The sequence below is a fragment of the Diabrotica virgifera genome, chromosome 3 (genome assembly GCF_917563875.1).
Source record: "Diabrotica virgifera virgifera chromosome 3, PGI_DIABVI_V3a".
NCBI classification, from domain to species: domain Eukaryota; kingdom Metazoa; phylum Arthropoda; class Insecta; order Coleoptera; family Chrysomelidae; genus Diabrotica; species Diabrotica virgifera.
In genome coordinates, this window is record NC_065445.1 from 53273200 (window position 1) to 53297331 (window position 24132).

At 32.9% G+C, this 24132-nt stretch overlaps 1 protein-coding gene across 1 annotated transcript in view; it reads left to right on the plus strand.

The window, feature by feature from the left end:
* Positions 1 to 24132, plus strand: part of LOC114349040 (myotubularin-related protein 6) — an 81900-nt gene that overhangs the window by 22477 nt on the left and 35291 nt on the right. The window contains exons 4-7 of the mRNA XM_028299471.2: positions 13722 to 13982; positions 16320 to 16452; positions 16593 to 16825; positions 20741 to 20991. Coding sequence (XP_028155272.1) covers positions 13722 to 13982; positions 16320 to 16452; positions 16593 to 16825; positions 20741 to 20991 — 878 coding nt within the window. The remainder of the gene's footprint in view (positions 1 to 13721; positions 13983 to 16319; positions 16453 to 16592; positions 16826 to 20740; positions 20992 to 24132) is intronic.

The following is a 24132-nucleotide window of genomic DNA, read 5'->3' on the forward strand; positions in this document are numbered from 1 at the left end:
TCATAAATCTTCTAGTTAAAATACAAAGAGGGATATGGTAGGTAAGAAGAGTTTGTTTTTTGCTGCATGCTCAAATAGGTGTATTCTACTTGAAATAACAGAGAAACTCTCGATTTTAGGTGTAAAATAATACTAATAACTTTTGTAGTGCTTGAACATACCTTTAAAATGAGTAATACTAAATGTCGATTACGTTCAAACTAAGCGAGATATTCTGCAAAAAAGTTGATGACTAAATGAGAAGTATACTTCTCAAAAAATGAGAAGTATAATTTAACCCCTCATCCATCAGAATTTAAATACATCGTTTTCCTTCTACAGGGTGATTGATTAGTGGGGTAATTAGTGGAGTAATAGTGGCTCAATAGATCCCCTATGGTAATAGATAGCAATAAAAGTTAACAACTAAAATTTTAGCCACCATTGAGCTTCACATTACAAAATTAGTTAGAATGTTACAGGGTGTTCGATAACACAGTGGCAGACCAAACTTATGTTTTTTTAAATGGAACACCCTATATTTTTGTATTTACAAAGTTATAATCAATTTTATACGAAAATCCTAACAAGTTCAACTCCTTGTATAAATAAAAAATAAGCAGAACAGCAATGATTTATTAATGCCATTTTTTTTACGTATTATCAAAAATTTCAATAATGATTGATATTGCTAATTTTCTTTATATCAAATACAGGGTGAGTCAAAACGCAAGTACATTATTTTCTCAGTAATTTTAAATGGGGCACCCTGTATTTTTTACTATTGAAAAGTACTATTACCGTACTTTAATTTTTAGATAACATTCCCTATATCTAAATTTATTAGTTTTCGAGATATTTTCATTTTTCAATGGACCAGTAGCGTGGCCACACAAATCATCAGAATTTAATAAACTGGACTGATTTTTTTTGGGTTACGTTAATAATGAAGTTTATAAAATACCTCCAACAACAAGGGATGAGATAAAAAATAGAATACAAAGTGTATTACGATGTGTTAATTTACAAGTGCTTCGTAGGGAAAGTAGCTCATTCAATGATCGTTTTTAGGCGTGCATAAATGTGTTAGGAAGTAATTTTGAACACCTTATGTAATTAAATACTAAAAATATTTTATTAAAAGTAGTTTCTAATTTTTTCAAACATGTTTTTTTGCAAAATGTATTACTGATAAATTATTTTTCGTTCTTATTTGCTACATTTTTTCATTTACATGCAAAAGTGGTGTTTAATTGTCTTCACAAAATATTGTATTTTGTGTTTGTGTGTTTTTTTGTAAAATTTATTACTAATTTTCTTTCTTTATTTGTTACATTTACATAAAAAAGTAGTTTTTAATTGTTTCAAAAATGTTGCATGTTGTGGTTGTGGTTTTTTTTTTGTAAAATGTATTACTAATAAATTATTATTTTTCTTTATTCGCTACATTTTTACATTGATTACCGGTTTGATAATCAGTAATCGTCAATTGTCAATTTAGTCATTGCTTACTTAGAATTTAGATAAATTTAGACACCTAAAATAATTTGCTCTGAAAAATAAAAATATCTCAAAAACTAATAAATTTGGACATAGAGAATGTATATAAAAATTAAAGTACGGTAATGTTACTTTTCAATAATGGTATAAAATATAGGGTGTTCCATTTAACATTACTGAGAAAATAATGTACTTTCGCTTTGACTCACCCTGTATTTGATATAAAGAAAATTAGCAATGTCAATAATTTTTGAAAATTTTGACAATAAATAAAAAAAAAATTGCATTAATAAACCACTGCTGTTGTGCTTATTTTTATTTATACAGGGAGTTGAACTTGTTACGATTTTTATACAAAATTGGTTATAACTTTGTAAATACCCTGTATAACATAACAAACCATTATATTTTTCTGGTGGAGAAGTTAACAGGCGTTCGAATATAAAATAAAATATAGGGTGTTCCATTTAAAAAAACATAAGTTTGGTCTGCCACTGTGTTATCGAACAACCTGTAACATTCTTACTAATTTTGTAATGTGAAGCTTAAAGTTGGCTACAATTTTTGTTATTAACTTTTATTGCTATCTATTAGTATAGCGGACCTATTGGCTTTACCCCACTAATCAATCACCCTGTACAATACTTTTTATTTTAGTGTTATTTCTATGTTCAAAAAGTTGGACTAGATTAAAATGAATGGTTTTTGAAAAAAATAAGATTAAATTATAGAGCGCATTTTTATATTTTCTTAAAAATCTGCCTTTTCCTCCATGTAATTCGAAAAAGATAAGAGATACGAAAAAAAGATGCCACACAAAAATGTAGGGCTTTTTAAGATAAAAATTTCCTTTTCATTTTTCATTACTGTATCTCTTATCATTTTCAAGTTACATGGAGAAAAAGGAAGAGTTTTAAGAAAATTTAAAAATGCTCTCTATAATTTGATCTTTTTTTTTTCAAAAACCATTCATTTTAAACCCGTCCAACTTTTTGAACATAGAAATAACACTATAATAAATGGTATTGTGGAAGAAAAACGTGAATTTACATTTTGGTGGATGGGGGTTAAAATTACTTCTCATTTTTTCTTAAAATACATTAGTTATCAATTTTGTTTGCAGCATATCTCGCTAAGTTTTAATGTAATGGACCTTTAATATAGCTCATTTTAAAGATCTTTTCAAGCACTATAAAAGGTATTAGTAGCATTATACACCTCAAATCGACCGTTTCTGTTATTTCAAGTTGAATACCCCAATTTGAGAATGTACCAAAAAACAAACTATTTTCACCTACCATATCTCTTTTTGTATTATAACTAGAAAATTTATGAAGGCAATTGTCTCTTTGTTTTTTTATAACCTACAAAAATGTTTAATATAGTTTTTTTTTGTTAGATGCATAGTTTTTAAGGTATTCGCAAAAAACCCTTCGAAAATGTTTCAATGAAAATGGCCAATTTTCAACCACGAATATCTCAAAAAGTGTTGAGTTTTCAAAAAAAAATTATAGAACAGTTTTTGCTTAGAATTAGGTTCTCTAGCGAATTCCGTGGTAATTTTAACCACAAAATTTTCCACCCCTAAGAAGGGGTGGGAACCACCCCCAAGATAAAAGCACACATCGGCATAGTGTAGACTTTGAATTAGGAGATAAGTAGAGGCAAGGCCCAAAATTTCATTAAAATCCATGCAGTAGTATAGAATTCGGAGGTAATATCCTATTCTTGCTTCCATTGACTGGCGTATTTGTATATTATTAAAATTGAAACAATAGCACTTATGTGAGATGGGAAAATGAGAATAAAACGATTTCATAATGGCAGATCAATGCTGGTGTTTAGCAGCTTGGTGGATCTGGGGTATAAGTAAGGAAACCAAGGCTAAGTCTTAGTGAAATCCTAGCTAATCACTCTACTATATTCCATGCTGAAATTTATGCTAGAGATGTGACTTCAGGAACTAATAATGGGAACCGCAGGACAGATCTACAAAAATTACATCTGATCGGTCTAATCAATGCTCTGTAGATAGTCATTTTGATATTGGTTCCTTTGTCTAATAATTTACCAGAATGCATTTACTATACTAAATTTACAATCAAGATGCAGTAGAAATAAACAAACGAAGACACGTTAAATGCTACTAGGAGCACTCCCGAGTCATAATTTACAATGTATATACATTGTAAATCCCAAATCATGATGTCCATAGTTCATACATTGTAAATTATCATTTGGGAGTGCTCCTAGTAGCATTTAACGTGTCTTGGTTTGTTTACTTCTACTGCATCTGGATTGTAAATTTAGTATAGATATAATATTTACATAAAAATGGACTCATTAAACATTTTTAAAGTCTCAGATATTTATTAATTGGTTCACGTTAAAATGACAATATAATTTAACCTTTTGTTGATTTAACTAATGCATTTTGTACATAGTTCCGTTTAAGTTATCTGTATTATTTATTTTAATTTTTTTTTTCAAATGTAAATAGTTAGTCTATGGACATTCTACGAATGTTTCTGTTATCGCCATTGTTTTCCTAAGCGGCCTTATCGGAGTATTTTAGTCGCAATAACTTTAGTTTAATTTATATTAATTAAATGCATTTTTTAATGGCTCTTAGCCCTGGATCCCGCGTACCAAGTAAAAGATTATTAATAGCACGCTGAAAATTTGTTCACAGCTTAACGGTGCCGAGTTGGACAAACTTTGATGTATGGGAACACTGGAACAGTAACAGTGTCATCCTAACAAGTTTATGATTGTGAAAACTAGCAGGTTGTTTTTAATTTTATTCAATATCCAACGTTATAATAATATAGGAAAAAATGTTTGAACGACAAAAATGTTGGATCCGACACGTAGAACATGTCAAATGACAGGAATTATGACAGGTGATAAATATAGTCTAAGATCCGAATAGGAGGTCGAAATGTACCCATCTGCTTGCCGGATGAAACATTTTTTTAAACGCTTTTATTTAGTTCAATAGTTTGCGTCAAATCTTTAGACGTTAATTTGAGTGCCTTTTCTCCAATGCAAATGAATGAAAATTTGCAGACATATGCATATGCATTCGCGGAAACAATACACGAATAATCAATAATTTTTTTTATGTTTATTAATTGTTTAAATAAAAAAACGATTTTAATGAAAAATGCTTAAATTCTCTTGTTTTTTACAATGTAAAAAACTTGAAACTTTTACGTGTTGTAGCTAATGATATGAACTATACATAATTTCACTTTTTACGTTAATTGTTTACGTTATGCTTCATAAATAAACAATAAAGTTTCAAATTTTTTGCCGATTCCGACTACTTTTTATGTGAGTACATCATATGTTTTATACATATTTTAAGAAACATGACGATATATTTTAATGTTTGAAAAGTGTAGGACTAAAAAGTAAAAAATAAAAAAAAAATGAAAAAAAAATTAAGAAACGCTTTTCGTTAGTTACGAGTGACTTAAATGAAAAAAGTATAAAAAAATCAAGTAAAAAGCAAAAAATAAAAAAGATTGAAAAAATCTAACACATTCGTTAAAGAAAAGCGTGGGGCGAAAAGCGTTTATTCGATGAAGACGCGTCACGCTTTTCTTTGACGAATGTGTTAGATTTTTTCAATTTTTTTTTATTTTTATTAAATTTTATACAAAGACAAACACGACCAGCATGGGTTGCCTATCAAAATCGTGTCATAGCTATCCTTAAGGGGGGCCGTAGGGGTTGAAATCAACATTTCAAGCACATTTTTGTGAATTTTTTTGAAAGTATGATAAAATTATTTTATTTTTAAATTAAATAAGCGTACTCAGTATATATTCAATGAATACTCAAAAAAAAAATCAAGGAAAAATATTGAAAAATAGGTCAATGGTGGCAAATTTTTAAAGACACCTCGAAAAAAAATGGATTTTGCGGTGAACATCCGAACTTATTATTGGATCATGGTAAACAAAAAATCAAAAAGATTTTATTAGCTTATATGTTTATCGAGATAATTCTGTCGAGTTTTTTTAATTATAACGATTTTTGACTTTTTGGTATCACTCAGAAATCAAAACAACGAAATTTTTTGCACAAAAAGTGCGAAAATCAACATATTTTATTATTGTTAAACATAAAATAAGCATAAAACAAAAAATATATCGACAGCGTTACCTCAAGGAATGTCTAAAGAAAATATGTACAAAAGTCCAGGTGTGTCGGTCAAGTAGTTTTTGAGTTACAATGTCTACAGCCTTTAAAAAAAGCAGTTTTGGGGAACAAGCCTTTGAATATTGTCAACTTTTATTTTCAATTTCTTTTTTGTCTGTCAAATCGTAAAATGATGCACACCGGAATATCTTTTTGAATCGCGGAGTAATTTACAAAAGAAAATGAGAACAACTGTTGACCGTTGTTCATTACGTTCAAGCGTGCCGATGCGGGCTTGCTGCAAAGCGAGTCGAAGATAGGGATATACAATACTATCTCCCTACCTTCGACTCGATTTGCAGCATCTTCGCGCCAGCGAGCCTGAGCGTAGTGAGAAACGGTCAACAGCTGTTGTCATTTTCTTTTGTAAATTACCCCTCGATTCAATAACATATTCCGGTGTGCATCACTTTACGATTTGACAGACAAAAAAATTGAAAATAAAAGTTGACAAACTTTAAAAGCGTTTTTCTCAAAACTGGTTTTTTCAAAGACTGTAGACATTGTAACTCAAAAACTACTTGACCAACTCACCTGGAATTTTGTACATATTTTCTTTAGACATTCCTTGAGGTAACATTGTCGAGATATTTTTTGTTTTATAGTTATATATTTTGTTTAACAATAATAAATATGTTAATTTTCACCCTTTTTTCTGTAAAAAAAATCGTTGTTTTGACTTCTGAGTGATACTAAAATGTCAAAGATCATTAAAACTAAAAGAAACTTGACAGCGTTACCTCGAGAAACTCGTAAGTTAATAAAATCTTTTTGAATTTTTTGTCTACCATGATCCAATGATAAATTTTGATGTCCACCGCAAAATTCATTGTTTCTTTAGGTGTCTTTAAAAATTTGCCACCGTTGGCTTATTTTTCAATATTTTTTTTGATTTTTTTTTGAATATTCTTTGAAATATACTTTAATATGCTTATTTGATTTAAAAATAAAATTATTTTCTCATACTTTCAAAAAAAAATCACAAAAATATGCTTAAGATGTTGATTTCAACCCCTACGGCCCCCCTTAAGGATAGCTATGACACGATTTTGATAGGCAACTCATGCTGGTTAGTCCAGAAAGCCACTGCGCATTCGCTAGAAAAAATATTCCGATTCGGATTTTTTGCTAAATTTTACTCGAAAAGGACCCCTTTTAACAAATTTGCATGTTGACAGGATCAAAAGTGGGTCAAACATTTTTTAAACTTTTTTTTTTGTTTTTTTTCCTAAAATTATTTTTTTTTGCATGGAACAAAGTTTTTTTTTAGATTTTTTGGATCATTCCAAACACAAAAGATCTTTAGTGACTTTTCTCGAAGTTGGTAGTTTTTGATATATAAGCGATTAAAAATTGCGAAATCGGCCATTTTTAACCCTCAAAAACTATGTGAAAAACTGAAAATTTGAATGTTGCCAAGGTAGGTAGATATTCTTTAAACATCGATTGATGAAATCCCGAAGAGTTTTTTGCAATACAATATTCAAAACTCCTTTATTTTTTAATTGCTAATCAAGCGTGCGCGACACTATTTTCCACCGACCGTATGGTGCAAATGAAAGGAATAAATTCGTTATTTAGTAAACCGGTGACTTTAAGGAAAAATCCCGAAACAGGTCGATTTTTATTTTTAAGTTATGATATTGTGGCATATATGGTATACTAGTGACGTCATCCATCTAAGCGTGATGACGTAATCGATGATTTTTTTAAACGAGAATAGGGGTTGTGCGCTAGCTCATTTGAAAGGTTCTTCAATTCTCTATTCAGTAATATAAACATTTACATAATTATTTATACAGGGCCCAAAACAAGTTTTTAATTAAATTATTAAAAAAAAGAAGAATGTGTGTAATTTATTTAATTCAAAATACATTTTACTGTTACCCGAAAACTAAAAAATGTTTATTTCACAAATAAACATTGCTTTTCGATTAAATTCAATGTTCAAGCCAGCTCCCGCCACCCACCTGCCTTTTGGAAGTTTGAACAATTAATTTAAGCGAAAAGCAATGTTTATTTGTGAAAGCAGTAAAATGTATTTTGAATTAAATAAATTACATAAATAATTTAATTTATTAAAAATTTTTGGACACCCTGTATAAATAATTATGTAAATGTTTTATATTACTGAATAGAGAATTAAATAACCTTTCAAATGAGCTAGCACACGACCCTATTCTCATTAAAAAAAAATCATCGATTACGTCATCACGCCCAGATGGATTACGTCACTAGTATACCATATATGCCACAATATCATAACTTAAAAATAAAAATCGACCTGTTTCGGGATTTTTCCTTAAAGTTGCCGGTTTACGAAATAACGAATTTATTCATTTCATTTGCACCATACTGTATACACATGCAACGGTGGAAAATAGTGTCGCGCACGCTTGATAAGCAATTAAAAAACAAAGGAGTTTTGAATATTGTATTGCAAAAAACTTCGGGATTTCATCAATCGATGTTTAAAGAATATCTACCTACCTTGGCAACATTCAAATTTTCAGTTTTTCATATAGTTTTTGAGGGTTAAAAATGGCTGATTTCGCAATTTTTCAATTTTTAATCGCTTATATGTCAAAAACTATCAACTTTAGAGAAAAGTCACTAAAGATCTTTTCTGTTTGTAATGATCCAAAAAACCTAAAAAAACTTTGTTCCATTCAAAAAATATAATTTTAGGAAAAAAACAAAAAAAAACGTTTAAAAAATGTTTGACCCAGTTTTGGACCTGGCAACATGCAAATTTGTTAGAAAGGGTCCGTTTTGAGTAAGATTGTGCAAAAAATCCGAATCGGAATATTTTTCCTAGCAGATGCGCAGTGGCCTCCTGGACTAGGTCGTGTTTGTCTATGTATGAAATTTAATAAAAAAAAATTGGTTTATCCGGCAAGCAGATGGGTGCATTTCGACCTCCTATTGATGCACTCGATACAAAACCGTTTTTGAATCGTTACGCGCATGCGCAATAACGAATAATTATGCGCAGTAACACACTTTTAACCGTTCAAGAAAGGTTTTGTATCGAGTTGGAACAAACCTATAATATTGTTGGCTATTGAATAAACTTAAAAACAGCCTGCTAGTTTTCACAATCATAAACTTGTCAGGATAACACGTTTATCACGTTCCACAATTAGGGCTTCCCCTGTTCGAGTGTTCCCATATATCAAAGTTTGTCCGACTCGACACCGTTAAGTTAAGAACAAGTTTTCAGCTTGCTATTATTAATATTTTATTTGGTACGCGGGATCCAGGACTATTATTTAACAGTTGCACTGAAGTTGAGGGTCAACGATTGATCCTAATTTACTACTTTATTCTTTTATTTAACTTTTTAAGAAAAAACTCTTGTTTTAAATTGAATCTGATACATCTGTATTTATATTTTATGAATGATTTTATTGATTCAAGATGTTGTAAATATCTATTACGTATAATTTAGTGTTTAATTAATCGGTGGAGACGTAAAACTTTAAAATACGAAAAGAATATGTTAGCGAATTATCAATATTGTGAAACTCAAAATTACAGGGAAGCACAAACTAGCAGTAAAAAGCAGTAAAAACGTAAAAGCAATAGGGGCAGATAAGTTTCACTCGGAATCCCTAAAAATTATGTATAACAAGGGAATACTATGGGTTATATCGATGAGGTTTGCTATTTGGTCTTGAACAATATCATTCCAAATCTCGAGAGCTACTGTTCTACCTCTTGTAAATTTCTAGAAGGTGGCAAACACTGTCTTAGTCTTCTGCCAATTATGTCTCACAAATTTTCGATGGGTTAAGATCTGTACTATGCAGTGGCCAATTCAAAAGTCCGAAGATTTACCTGTTGTAAATTTTCGATTACAGTTCGTGTAACGTGAGGTATCGTGCATTAGCAAAAAATTGTTACCAATATAAGGAGCCGATAGCATGGTAGCTATGTAAGGTCACTGCTTGAACACACTCAAATTCCTTGTAGCGCGTTCCATTTCCACCAAACAACAAAAATAATTACGGACTTAAATAGTAATAATACTAATTTTTACAACAAACCAGACACTTTTTGACTGTTAACAATTTGCCATTTTAGTCAAATTGTTAATAGGGAACTTGCACATTTTTTTTTATTACATAATAATGTTCTTCTTCTTCTTCTACGGCGCTACAGCCCAAATTGAGCCTTGGCCTCCTTTATTTTTTGCCTCCACCCTTGCCTGTCTGTGGCTGCTCTTCTCCATACACGGACTCCTAAAAGGGCTTGTGCGTCGCTGTTTACTGTGTCTTCCCAGCGCTTTCGTGGCTTCCCAACCGGTCTCTTTCCTTGCATTCTAGCATTCAGTGCTCGTTTTGGTAGCCTATCCTCTCCCATTCTTATCACATGTCCGGCCCATTGCAATCTTTGTAATCTAATGAAGTTTGACAGGGGCGTTGCCTAATAAAGTTGATAAAGATCGACTTCTGAAGATTCCGTTTTCCCTCACAGGTCCTAGTATTCTCCTAAGTACTTTCCTTTCGAATGTGTCGAGTTTGTTTTTGGATGTTTCTTTCAGCACCCAGGCTTCACTGCCATAGCATGTTATTGGTCGAATTAAGGTTTTATAGATTCTCATCTTTGTATTTCGGTGGACACTTTTAGACCGAAATATATGGGAGAGGGCAAAATAAGCTCTGTTTGCCTGCGTTATTCTCTTCCGTATTTCTCCATCTTCTGATCCGTCGGCATATATTTCTACTCCCAGGTATGTAAACTTTTCAACCGTTTCAATGTCATCTTCATGTATAATGTTTTCTGGGACTATATTTCTTCTCGTCTGAGTCATTATTTTTGTTTTTTCTGTGTTAATTTCCAGACCTAGTATTTTTGTTTGTGTTTTTAACTCTGCATATGTTTCCTGTGCTCCTGTTGATGTTCTACTCATAATATTAATATCATCAGCATAAGCGGCCAGTTGAACCGTTCGGTTGGTCAGTAGATTTCCTCGTCCAGTTTGCATTTGCCTAACCGCATACTCCAGTGCCAGGTTAAACAATGTTGGGGCCAGCCCATCTCCCTGTTTTAGTCCCTGCGAAATGTTAAAAAAGTCTGTCCGGTGGTTTTTTATTCGTACACATGCCTGAGTTTCATCCATTGTGGCTTTAATGAGTCTTGTTAACTTGTGTGGTATTGCCAATTCAGCCAATATATAGTATAGTTTGTTCCTTTTGACTGAGTCGTATGCCTGTTTGAAGTCTACAAACACGTTGTGAACATCAACATCGTGTTCCCATACTTTGCTCAAGATCTGTTTCACTGTGAATATTTGATCCAGTGTCGATCTTCCCCGTCGGAAGCCCGTCTGATACTCTCCAATAATATTTTCTGCTAGTGGTTGGAGCCGCTGGTTTATAATATACGTGAGGACTTTATATGCTGTACATAGTAGAGAGATTCCACGGTAGTTTGTGCACTGGAGTTTGTCTCCTTTTTTATAGATCGGGCATACTATACTTTTCTTCCAGTCGTCGGGTATTTTCTCTTCTTGCCATACGTCTTTGATGAGCGCGTGGATGTGACTTGCTAGGTGGTCACCACCTACCTTATATAGTTCTGCTGGTATTTCATCAACTCCCGGAGCTTTATTGTTTTTCTGGGCCTTAATGGCTTCGAAAACTTCCTCTATGGTTGGAGCTTCTACTCCATTCTCTTCTACGTAGATCATACCCATTTCATCTTCCATGTCTACTTGAGTTCCAAGTAGTGTCTGAAAATAATGCTTCCAGGTTTCTGTGACTTTCTGTTGGTCACTGATTATTTGCCCACTTTCATCTTTACATAGACTTGTTTGAGGTTTATACCCACTTTTTATCTTTTTTAGGTATTCGTAAGCCCCTCTAATTTCGTTGTTTTTGAAATTTTCTTCCATTTTTTCTATTTGTCCATTTTCATAGGCTCTCTTTTTATTTCTACATGTCTTGTCCGCTTTCCGTCTTGCGACTTCAAATAATGTTCGTCTTTCCCGTGTTCTTCTTGTTATGTACATTTTGTGTGCTTCATTTCTTTCCTCTATTGCTTGTCTACACTCGTCATCAAACCATGCTGCTCTTCTCTCCCTTTTCTTGTTTCCCAGGGTGGACGCTGCTGCTGTCAGTACTGCTGTTTTGATATTAGTCCATTTGCCTTCTATGGAGTGCAGTTCTAGCGTCCTTAACTCATTTGCGACTTCTTGTTAGAACTTCTCTTTACATTCCTGAATCTTCAGTTTTTCCAGGTCCAGTTTGTTTGTTCTTTGTTGTCTTTCGTTTCTTTTCCTGTTAACTCTGCATCTAAATTTGGTTTGTACTAAAAGATGGTCTGATCCACAGCATGCTCCTCGTCGTGTTCTCACGAATAATAATGTTCAGTTTTGTTTAAAAATGATACAGTGGAACCTCGATAACTCGGATTAATCGGGACCGCGACCGATCCGGGTTATCGAAAATCCGAGATAGCCGGAGAATATGGTAAAAATTAATAAAATACGGTATACTTACAGATAAACTCCGTTGGAATTGAAATATCATGAAATATATTTATAAATATGCACAGTACCTACTCATTAAAATTACTAAAAAAACACCAAACCCAAACGTAAGCAAATGGAAGCGAACAATACAAGACACACAATACTAAAGACCATTGTTTATAAAATAATTTTTTAAATAGTCTTTCCTAAACAATGCTGACAGTTTGAAATAAAAAGGAATAGATACTACAGACAGGTGGCTGTTGTTTCTGCGGCGTGTGCTATGAGTCATTTTTAATATCGTATACATATTGTAGTTCAAATTACACACATAGGTACACATTATCTCTCAAATATTGTATTACATACATTTTTATTGTTGAAAGGTTTGTCTGATAATTAACTATCTTGATTGGAAATAAGCCACAATTAAATTGAAAAATACAAAATATTGAAAATCAAAATGTTTATCTGATGAAAATCGGTCCGGGTTAGCCGGACTTCCGGGTTATCGGGGGCCGACTTATCGGGGTTCCACTGTATTTCCAAAATTTTACGCTTCAAAAACTCGTAATAACTTAGAAATACAAATTGAAAGTCTTCTGCGGTATAAAATAGTTAAAACGACCCGTGACGTCACATAGTTTTATTATGTAGTTATGATTATGGTTATATTTAGGTATATTCTTCTTCTCCTTCTTTAGTTTATTGGCCTCCACCTACTTGGGTATTTGGCCAAGTCATCGTCGCGGAATAAGGGAAAAATATTTATATTCTAATGACATTTATCGTATGTCATTGTAATAATATATACCAGTTTGTTGAGATTGGAGTTTGATACAGTTTTTGAAGGAAAGGAAAGAAGGTTTACTATGGAAAATAAAACCATTTTTTAAAAGTACAAATTTTCTATGAATAGTTCAAACGATAAAAACACTTGTAACGTCACATAACTGTATTTTCTACTGAAGTTTATAATGCCTAATTTACAATTATATACAATTTTGTTTACTTTGTTGGTTCAGAATGTAAACATATAACCGGATGACGTCACGACGCGTTTTGGGCTGGCTGGTACAATTTGAATTTTTAATCGTCTTTAGGGGCCAAACGAAAGACAAACAAAACTTTTTTATCTTTGATACATGTTTTAAATTATGTTCTGTTGTGATTTATAACATTTTTTTCGAATTTAAAATTTTATGCAAGTTCCCTATTATTATATAAAAGTAAATTTAATTAATTGTATTTTGCTTGTAGTAGTGCATTTTAATAATTAATTTTATTTACTACATACAATTGTTTACCTTTTAATAACATAACCTTAATATTACTTTTTCTTCTTATAATTTTTTTTGGGCTATGACAATTGTCCAGTAAACAGGACCAATATGATTGGCCAATATAATTAAAAGTGCGAAAAATGTTGCCGAATTATGAAACCAGGTGTCGCTTTTCCGAACTTGCACGGTCCCAATAGTTTAGAGATGTCTTCCATAGTGTTACAGATGTATATATAATTGATATATTTGATTAATATTTCTTTGTTTTTCAGTTATGTGATACTTACCCTCAACTTTTATACGTACCGAGCAAAGCAACCAGTAACATACTGACGGGTAGCTCAAGGTTTCGCTCAAAAGGAAGGTTGCCGGTTCTTTCGTTTTTGTATAAGAACAAAGCAAGTATCAGTAGGTGTAGTCAGCCGTTATCGGGATTCAGCGCAAGATGTTTGGAGGATGAAAAGATGATGAATCACATTCTGAAGACGAATCCTAATGCTACCTACATGTATGTTGTGGATACAAGACCAAAGGTAATATTGAACAGTTGCTTTATTAAAATAATCTATTTAAAATAAGTTACATTTTGGAAATTTGGAACTAATAACAATATCTCAAAAATTGCAATCTAGAATCTTTATTTGTTTTAATAATTTGAGTTTGATGATCTTTAAAATAATATTCTTCCCTCTTAAATTAAAGTAATAAGTTACAAATTATGAGTAGCTTATGTAATGAGTAATGAGTAACTCACTGTTCTTCTTCTTAAAGTGATCTATTCTCAATGGAGGTTGGCTACTACAATTGCAAATTCTTGTCTGTCTGCAGCTGTTCAAAAATTAGCCCTGTCCGTTGTCGGATGTTTCTTAGCTACTATAGTCTTTTCCTTCCTAGTCTTCTCTTTCCCTCTTTTTATTAGTATGTGGCCTAGGTATAATGTTTTTCTAACTTTCACTGTGTTGAATAGTTTTCATTCCTTGCCTATTCTATGGAGCACTTCTTCGTTTGAGGTATGCGATGTCCATGAAATTTTAAGGATTCTCCGGTAGATCCACATTTCAAATGCCTCCAATTTAGTTACGGTATCTGTTTTAAAGGTCCACGTTTCAACTGCATAGAGAAGAGTCGACCTGACGTAGCATTTTGAAAAACGTAGTCGAATTTCGGGTTTTATTCGAGAATCACTTAGTAGTCTTTTGATTTTTTCGAAAGATTTTCTATAACTATAGAATAGTAAATGAAATATCAAAAACTCTCGAAGAAAGGAAATACTGCAACGCTGTATTCCTAGATATCTCACAAGCGTTTGACAAAGTTTGGCACAGAGGTCTGCTTTACAAAGTAAAATTAGCACTATCTAGTAACTATTTCCTAATAATCAAATCCTACTTATCAAATAGATATTTCTCTGTAAAATTCAAAGACCAACAATCCAGTCTCTGTCCTATTAACTCCGGAGTTCCGCAAGGTAGTGTACTCGGGCCGCTGCTTTTCTCACTCTACACAGCCGATATACCAGAGTCTCATAATACTACGATCGTTTACCCAGAGATCGTGAGACCCATACAAGCCTCACAAGACCTGCAACACCATCTGGACACACTCAGTGAATGGTACACAAAATGGCGAACAAAAGTAAACAACGCCAACGTTTACCAACCGCCACAACACATGCCCACCTGTAAGAATGGAAAATGTACGAATACCAACAGTAACAGACGCTAAATACCTTGGCCTCCATCTTGACCAACGTCTTACTTGGAAGAAACATATCCAGACCAAAAGAAGACAGCTAGACTTGAAATTCCGGCAAATGTATTGGTTCCTTGGGCGCAGATCAAAACCCAACATCCAAAACAAAATTCTTCTGTACAAAGCAATACTCAAACCTATTTGGTACTACGGACTACACCTCTGGGGCTGTGCAAAGTCAACATCACTGAATATCATCCAAAGATTTCAGTCTAAAGTTCTAAGATCAATAGTGAGTGCACCATGGTACGTAAGTAATCAAACACTTCACGAAGACTTAAATATACCTTTCATCAGAGAAGAAATCCATCGAGCCACGGAGTCACAAAATGAGCGTACCATTCACCATGAAAATGAGTTAGTAAGGGAATTATTCCATAATGGCCCTGCCACAAGGAGACTAGATAAAACCTGGCCTCAGGACCTATTTTAAAACTTAAACATAAATATAATAAGATGCGACATCATTGGAAGTCTCTTCTTCATGCCCAAAAACATGGAACAAATTTACTTAATACTCTTTTAATGATGTAAATTGTAAATAAACATAATTACATAACAAAAATATTTTCTGGCCTGTTCTATTCTCGATATTTTTTTGGAGGATTAAGATTTAGGTTGCTATTGATCCAACACCACAAGTACTTAAATTTATTGACCTCTTCTAAAATGTGCCCGTTTATAGTGCAAGGTTGAGGTACATCCTGGTTTTTCCGGATTGACATCATCTTGGGTTGGTCCTGTCGATGAGTCGTTGTAGACCGAAGTAGGAATCCGCAATCAACACCGTGTCATCGGCGTTTCTGATGCTATTGATGTTTACGCCATTCACTTTGACTCCGTCCTTGGTAGTATCGATAGTATCCTGTCATTCTATGGCTATGGCATGACTCAGAAATTCATTACACCCCATTTTTTTTCATGGAAAATCTAATTTTCACAGGAAACCCGTGGATTATTCCACAAATTGTAAGTACCTACTCTAACCTTCCAGTATTGCAAAGGGCAGGACTCAGAAAATCGTGGCTGAACTTCTATTTAATATCTCCCGGTCTATTAATCCCATATAAGCATAACATATAATTGCTTATATCTTAATGTTTTGATTTTCTTTGCAGATTAATGCCATGGCGAATAGAGCTGCAGGTAAAGGCTATGAAAACGAAGCCTTTTATGAAAATATAAAATTTCACTTTTTGGGAATTGAGAATATACATGTTATGAGGAACAGTCTCTCTAAGGTTGTTGAAAGTAAGTAAAATATGTAACTTTCGATTTTTCAGTGCAACAGTATCTGCACGTTTAGCGCTTTACCAGATTGAGGTAAGGTTCTCATTTTCTTAGAAATATAATAACTAAATCGTTTGTTAAGAAATATTTTTAATTTTAAGCTTGCGAACAAAGAAATCCCACAATGGCGAGCTTCCTTAGCGGTCTCGAATCCAGTGGCTGGCTAAGACATATTAAATCCATATTGGATACATCCTTGTTTATAGCTGAGGCTCTTCTGGAAGGTATAAGCGTTTTAGTACATTGCTCAGATGGATGGGATAGGACGGCTCAAGTGTGTTCGCTTGCCACAGTTTTACTGGATCCATTTTATAGAACAATTTCTGGTTATCAGGTTAGTAAACAATATATTAGGAAAAGAGTTACCATTCATACTCTTATGTCAAACTTACTTCTTGTCCTGTACATAAAGTTGCATCTATCAATAATACACTCCGCGTCAGAGAAAACGGATCAATTTAAGAAATTTTTTATCTGTTAATTTTTTCTTAGTAGTACAGTCGAACCCGCTTATTGGAATAGCCTTCGTGCCAAACAAAAATATTCTTATAACCGGGATATTCTAATTCTAATAACCGATCATTGGTAGCTAGCCGTAATAAGTGTACTGAATATACGTAATAATAGTACATACTATGTTAATACACTCCTCCTAATTTACTTACCGTTGCACGTCATCCGCGTCATAGCCCGTGACGCCACATGATACCAACACGAGATATTTAGGCGGTAGGTGTGTTCTTTTTTAGAATCATTTTGCCGAGTACACTGGCATTACAGCCACTAGACATATTTTATTATGTACGCGTAGAAATAATATTTAAAGATTTCTATTAATGTTAACTTAAAGAAATGCATAATCATATTTTTCATTTAATTTGTATAAATGGATTATAAAGCGTTTTTATGAAGCACATTTTTTCGGAACACACCGTAACTGTAATCGAACGAAGGTGATATTTTGGCATAAATTGGTAACATTTATTTGACAGTTGCGGTGATGACTCTTCATATTTGTTTTTATTCTTTACTATAAGTATTTTTTTCATTATATTTAATGTTTTTATTGTGTAATTTAACTTAAGAATATAACTTAATTCTTGTTTTCTATTTCTAAAGTCTTTATTTATTTACATTGAATATTAATTTGTTTTGCTGTATAATCCACTTCCGCAAAAAGTATCTGATGTATTTGATTTAAAATGAATTCAAGAATTTTTTGTAATTGGGCAACAATGTCAACTTAGATCTCTAACGTAAATAATGACGTGCAACGGTAAGTAAATTAGACGGACTGTATGTATATTATGTATATGGTTTTAGGTCTGTTTATGTCAATAATACAATAGCGTAACGTATTTAGTAAAAAACCAAACTACATTATATTATGTGGACGCATACATTAATTAATATGAAATGTATGCAATTCGCAAAATTAAATTCCGACAGAGGGCGCTCAAAATTTCAAAGATGGACGATAACTCGAAGAAAACAATTCATTTTGTCATTTGATTCCATAGTTCTAAAACGTTAAATAAAAATCATTTACACGAGTGTTTTGCCAAAGTAACCACTAAGTTTTGCCACTAAGACATCTTATAAGTTAAAGACGACTCAAAATTATGTTTCATCTGTATGCATTCGTTAAAATTTGATGCTAACTACCGATTTGTTTTTACTTTTTTTTCATAAACAATCTGGCCCCCCGATAATCACACAGCGTTTTAAAAATTAGTAATCTATCTGAAAATTTCTCATTTCGTTTTTAATTTAATTTATAGGACACTACAATTTATTTTACACTAACAGATAACAATTTTTAATTAAATAAAAACTGCAAACGAAGTACTAGATGAATTTATTTTATAAAAATTGTGTTTTGGAAATTATGAGGTGGTCGGAATATTTTGTACATTCTATGTACAGAATATATACTGCATTTTATTTATTTATTTAATTTTACAGTCGCTTAAACAATAAAACATATTACGTTTAATACAAACGTTAAATTAACAAAATGTGTGATTTGGCATTAGTTAGTTTACGTCATTACGTAGAGTATGAATGCTGAGGAACACTGCAATAGTGTTCCTCAAACGTTTCTGGACCTCGAATTTATATTCCATAAACCGGGATATTCCTATAATAACCGGTACTCAAATAAGCGGGTTCGACTGTAGTACGTAACCAGACATTATCATAAGTAACAAATGGGAAACAAGGAAAAATTTGAGAAAATAATAAGTAACTTACATAGAAGTAAAAAACTTCGGTTTGTATAATGTTTGTTCTATAATTTTTATTAAAAAACTTTAAAAAAGTCATCCAAATGGATTAAAACATCAGAACGTTTTCGATCTAGTAAGACCATCTTCAGTGACATTCTGAATAGTAATTGAAACTAGCACACTAGTTGATACATGGTCTTCAAAATTACATAGTTATTGCTTAAATTGTACTATTGTAGTACGAGACAATGTCGATGGTAATAGATTATTAAAGTAGTATTTGAAAGCAACATGGCTACCCTGCTGGAAACTGCTGATTAGGTACTTGTCAAGGTGAATGACACTGACCGAATCTCTATTTAGATATTAGTATTTCTCCATTTTCTTTTAATTTGTTTTTTGGTAATTAAATTAAAGGAATTATCACGTATATTGAGAAACTAGACTGAGCCTGTAAAGAGAATAAACAAATTCAGAACTCATTATTTACGAATCAATGAAGCTTTGCGGATTGATGGTTTTGAGAACTGTATATATGGGCCTGGATCCCGCGTGCCAAAAAAAGTTGATTAATAGCAAGCTGAAAATTTGTTAATAGCTTAACGGTGTCTAGTCGGAGAAACTTTGATGAATGGGAAGTTTTAATTGTGGAACAGGTTAAAAATTTGGAACGTCAGAGTACGAAAACGTCCCATAAGTCAGATTCGTAGAACATGTCAAATGACAGGAATTATGACAGGTGATAGGTGGCAGTCTGATTTTTCCATGAGAGTTTAATGAAACGGTAACAAATCAATTGGAAGTTCTGTCCGACAAAATACATGGGACGTTTTCGTAGTCTGACGTTCCAAATTTTTAACCTGTTCCACAATAGGGAACTTGCGCATTTTTTTTATTACATAATAATGTTCAGTTTTGTATAAAAATGATATTTCCAAAATTCTCGCTTCAAAAACTCATAATAACTTAGAAGTACAAATTTAAAGTGCTCTTTATTTTAAAATAGTTCAAACGACCCGTGACGTCACAGAGTTTAACTATGTGGTTCCGTTTATGGTTATATTTACGTATATTCTTCTTCTTCTTCTTTAGTTTATTGGCCTCCACCTACTTGGGTATTTGCCCAGCTCGTCGTCGGGGAATAAAGGAAAAATGTTTATATTCTAATGACATTTATCGTATGTCGTTGTAATAATATATACCAGTTTGTTGAGATTGGAGTTTGATACAGTTTTTGAAGGAAAGGAAAGAAGGTTTACTATTGAAAATAAAACCATTTTGTAAAAGTACAAATTTTCTATGAATAGTTCAAACGATCAAAAACACTTTTAACGTCACATAACTGTATTTTTTACTGACGTTTATAATGTCTAATTTAAAATTATATATACAATTGGTGTAGAATGTAAACATACGACCCCGTGACGTCACGACGCGTTTTGGGGTGGCTGGTATAAGTTGAATTTTTAGTCGTCTTTAGGGGCCAAACGAAAGACAAACAAAACTTTTTTATCTTTGATTCAGGTTCTAAATTATGTTCTGTTGTGATTTATACCATTTTTTTCGAATTTAAAATTTTATGCAAGTTCCCTATTAAAACTTCCCCTGTTCCAGTGTTTCCATACATCAAAGTTTGTCCGACTAGACAGCGTTAAGCTATTAACAAATTTTCAGCTTGCTATTAATCAACTTTTTTTGGTACGCGGGATCCAGGCCCATATATACAGTTCTCAAAACCATCAATCCCGCAAATCTTCATTGATTCGTAAATAACGAGTTCTGAATTTGTTTATTCTCTTTACAAGCTCAGTCTAGTTCCTCAATATACGTGATAAATCCTTTAATTTAATTACCAAAAACAAATTAAAAGAAAATGGAGAAATATATGAGAAAACACAAAATTGTTTCAAGTTTGTGGGTGGCGCTTTTTCTCTGACGCGTAGTGTATATTCCGAGAGTAGTATCTTGTAAAATTTGAGTATGATGTATGACTTAACAACCCATTCTGTTTTATTTTGCAGACTTTGATCGAAAAAGACTGGTTAGCTTTTGGTCACAAGTTTTCCGAGAGGTGTGGTCACATTCAGACGGAAAACAAAGAGATATCACCGATTTTTACGCAACTCTTGGACGCCACGTGGCAGTTGATGCAACAGTTTCCCATGTCTTTTCAATTTAACGAGACATTTCTGTTTACGTTGCACGATCACGTGCACTCTTGCCAATTTGGAACTTTCGTTGGAAATTGTCAAAAAGATAGACTGGAATGGAGGTAAGTGGAAGTTGTACGAATAGAAATGTAAAAACTGATATAATCAAAAAGCCTTGTTTAAGATCCGTCATATGTGTTTTTTTATATATTTTATAATCTAAATCCTCTGTATTCTGATTTTAACCTGTAAATCCAAGCTTATTAAAAGCTAACGGACGAATAAAAATATCTTAAGAAAAGAAAAAAAAAAAGACAGTCTATGCTTTCTTTCGATTCAGAGGGATGCAAAATCCCTAGACAGCTATTTTTGTCTTACAGACTTCCTCACTAGAGCTAGCGTGCACACCTCTGAAGCAAAACCAAGCCAAACCGTCTATTTATGTGGAATTTCAAAGATCGTTTAAAATCCACTTTGGGACGCAATCAGCGACATCTTCTTAACAGCACTACAGGCCTTAGAGGCCCTTGGCTTCGATAGTCTTGACTAATTTCTTCCACTTTTTGCGGTCCTGTACTTGTCCTCTCCAGTCTCTTGTACCCATTTCTTCTAGGTCAGTCCGGACGGCATCAAACCACTTCCTTCGTGGTATCCCTCTTCTTTTCTTCCCTTGTTCTCCTGCTGATAAAACTCTTAGGACGTTTCTTTCTTATGGCATTCGTAAAACATGACCCAACCATCTAACTCTATGTACCTTGATTTTCTGAGTTATTTTAGGTTTCTTATACATCTCCATTAGCTCCTGGTTTGTTCTTCTGCGCCATTCCCCGTTAGCCTCCTAATCAGCGACATCTCTTAAATAAAAAATATCTTTATTCCACCAATGCATAAACAGTTTACCCATGCAAATCATCGTCATTTTTGTATTCTTTTCAGTAAAAGTGTATCGAGGAAGGCTAGAGTGAAATCATACAAGACAGTGGTAAGGAATATATTTTCTATGGTACTGAAGCATGGACAATTAGCAAATCTGAACGAGTCTCAGAAAGGAAGATCCTTAAAACATATTTGGAGGAAAACTGTAAAATGGAGTATGAGTAAAAAGAACAAATACAGAGTGGATAAGGAATATGGAGAAACGAATATTTTATTATTCATAAAAGTACAAAGGTGGATTACTTGGGGTATATACAAAGAGTGATGGAGGCAAGACGTAAAATAATACTCTAACTGGGGATATCTGACGAACAAAGGAGTACTTAAAGTCCGATGCTAAAAGGAAATTGAAAAACATACAATATCTCAAAATCAGAAGCTGGCAAAATAGAGGAAGAACTAGGAAAGAGTGAACAAGCCATGGACCAACTAGGCCTGAAGTACTAATGTATGCAGGGTGGTCCTTAAGGGCACCCAAAGTTCCATTTAACGACAATGTTAACATTATGTCACATAGCTCTGTAACCAAAGCACTTAGTGACCTAATTTTTGTTTTATTTTGAAACTACATGTATTCTTTAGTCCCGCGTAGATTTTTGTAAAGTTAGAGTGAAAGAAACATTTATTTTAAAAATTTTTAAAATACTCTTACAAAAAAAACCCAAAAAAGTTAAGATTTTATTTTTTATTTTACTTGTTTTTGTAATTTTTTCAATAAAACTTTACGCGGGACTAGATATTATCTATCTACAACTACTGTAAAAATTTGGACCTTCGATCATGTAAGGAACCAGAGATATCTGACATCAAAAGTTAAAAACCTAGTATTCGGGAAATCGCAAAGACGTAAAACACTCTAATAGGCTATAAAGCTACCGGTACACGGTAAGTTGAGTGCAGACGTTCAGAAAACAAATAGTTTTGTAACCATGGAAATTTTATACTATAATGTGTTATATACCGTTGGAAAGAGAAGATTTCAGAGAATAATTTTCAATCGTAACCCAAAAAACTTAAAAAATTCAATTTTTGGACTTTGGGTGTAATTGTACAAAAAGAAACAGTAGATTCTACACTCTAAAATATTACGATTTAAAATATTATTAAGTTAATATTAAAATATTAACTTACTTTAATAAAATGTTGATATTAAGAAAGATACAGGGTGGTAAAGTTGAAATTTAAAATTTAATTTTTCGCCAAAACTTTCATGTTTATGGAGATTTATTTACAAAATTTTATAAGTAGGGAAAAAAAATTGATGTATCTCATAGAGGACGCCACATATGCCACATATTTGACATAAATTTGCGCTTAACTTTTTTGCTCTTTGAGTTAACACTATTTTTCTGATAAAATATTCTTCTTCTTATGCAATCCACTAATGGATGTTCGCGATCACGTTTGACCATTTTTCTCTATCCCTTGCAGTATGTATTAGGTCTCCTATGTTTTTTAGTCCTGTCCATTGTTTGACATTACGGAGCCATGACATTTTCTTCCTGCCCACTCCCCTTCTTCCTTCGATCTTTCCTTCAATTAAGGTTTGCAGAAACTGATATCTTTCATTTCTAATTATGTGTCCCAGGTATGCCGTTTTTCTCTGTTTAATTGTGCACATCAGTTGTCGTTCTGTACCAATTCTTCTCAGGATTTCTTCATTTGTTATTCTTGCGGTCCAGGGAACTTTAAGGATTCGTCGATAGATCCACATCTCAAATGCCTCTAGCTTATTCATTGTGTTTATTTTTAAAGTCCATCCTTCCATGCCATATAGGAGCACCGACCATATATAGCATTTTGTGAATCTTAATCTTAGGTTTAGGTCAAAGTCAGAGTTCGTAAAGACGTTTCTGAATTTCATGAATGCACTTCTGGCTCTTTCTATCCGACATTTAATTTCCATATCCGACATCCAGTCTTCACATAGCCAGGTTCCCAGGTACTTAAACTTTCTTACGCGCTCTACATCTTGGTTGTTATATGCTAGTCTTGCATTTTGATGTTGACATAATTGACGGCTGATTATAAGGAACTTTGTCTTTTTTATGTTGATGCTAAGTCCCATGTTCTCGCTATGCTCTCCAATTTTATTAAGAAGGTTTTGGAGGTCTTCTATATTGTCTGCTATTAAGACCGAATCATCCGCATATCGTATATTATTGACCCAGGTACCATTCACTTTGATGCCGCTTTCGCATTCCTCAAGAGCTTCCTGGAAGATACTTTCTGAATATAGATTGAACAGTAGTGGGGAGAGAATGCATCCCTGTCTTACACCTCTGAGAATTTTTTGAGCTTGCGTTGTTTCACAAAATATTATGATA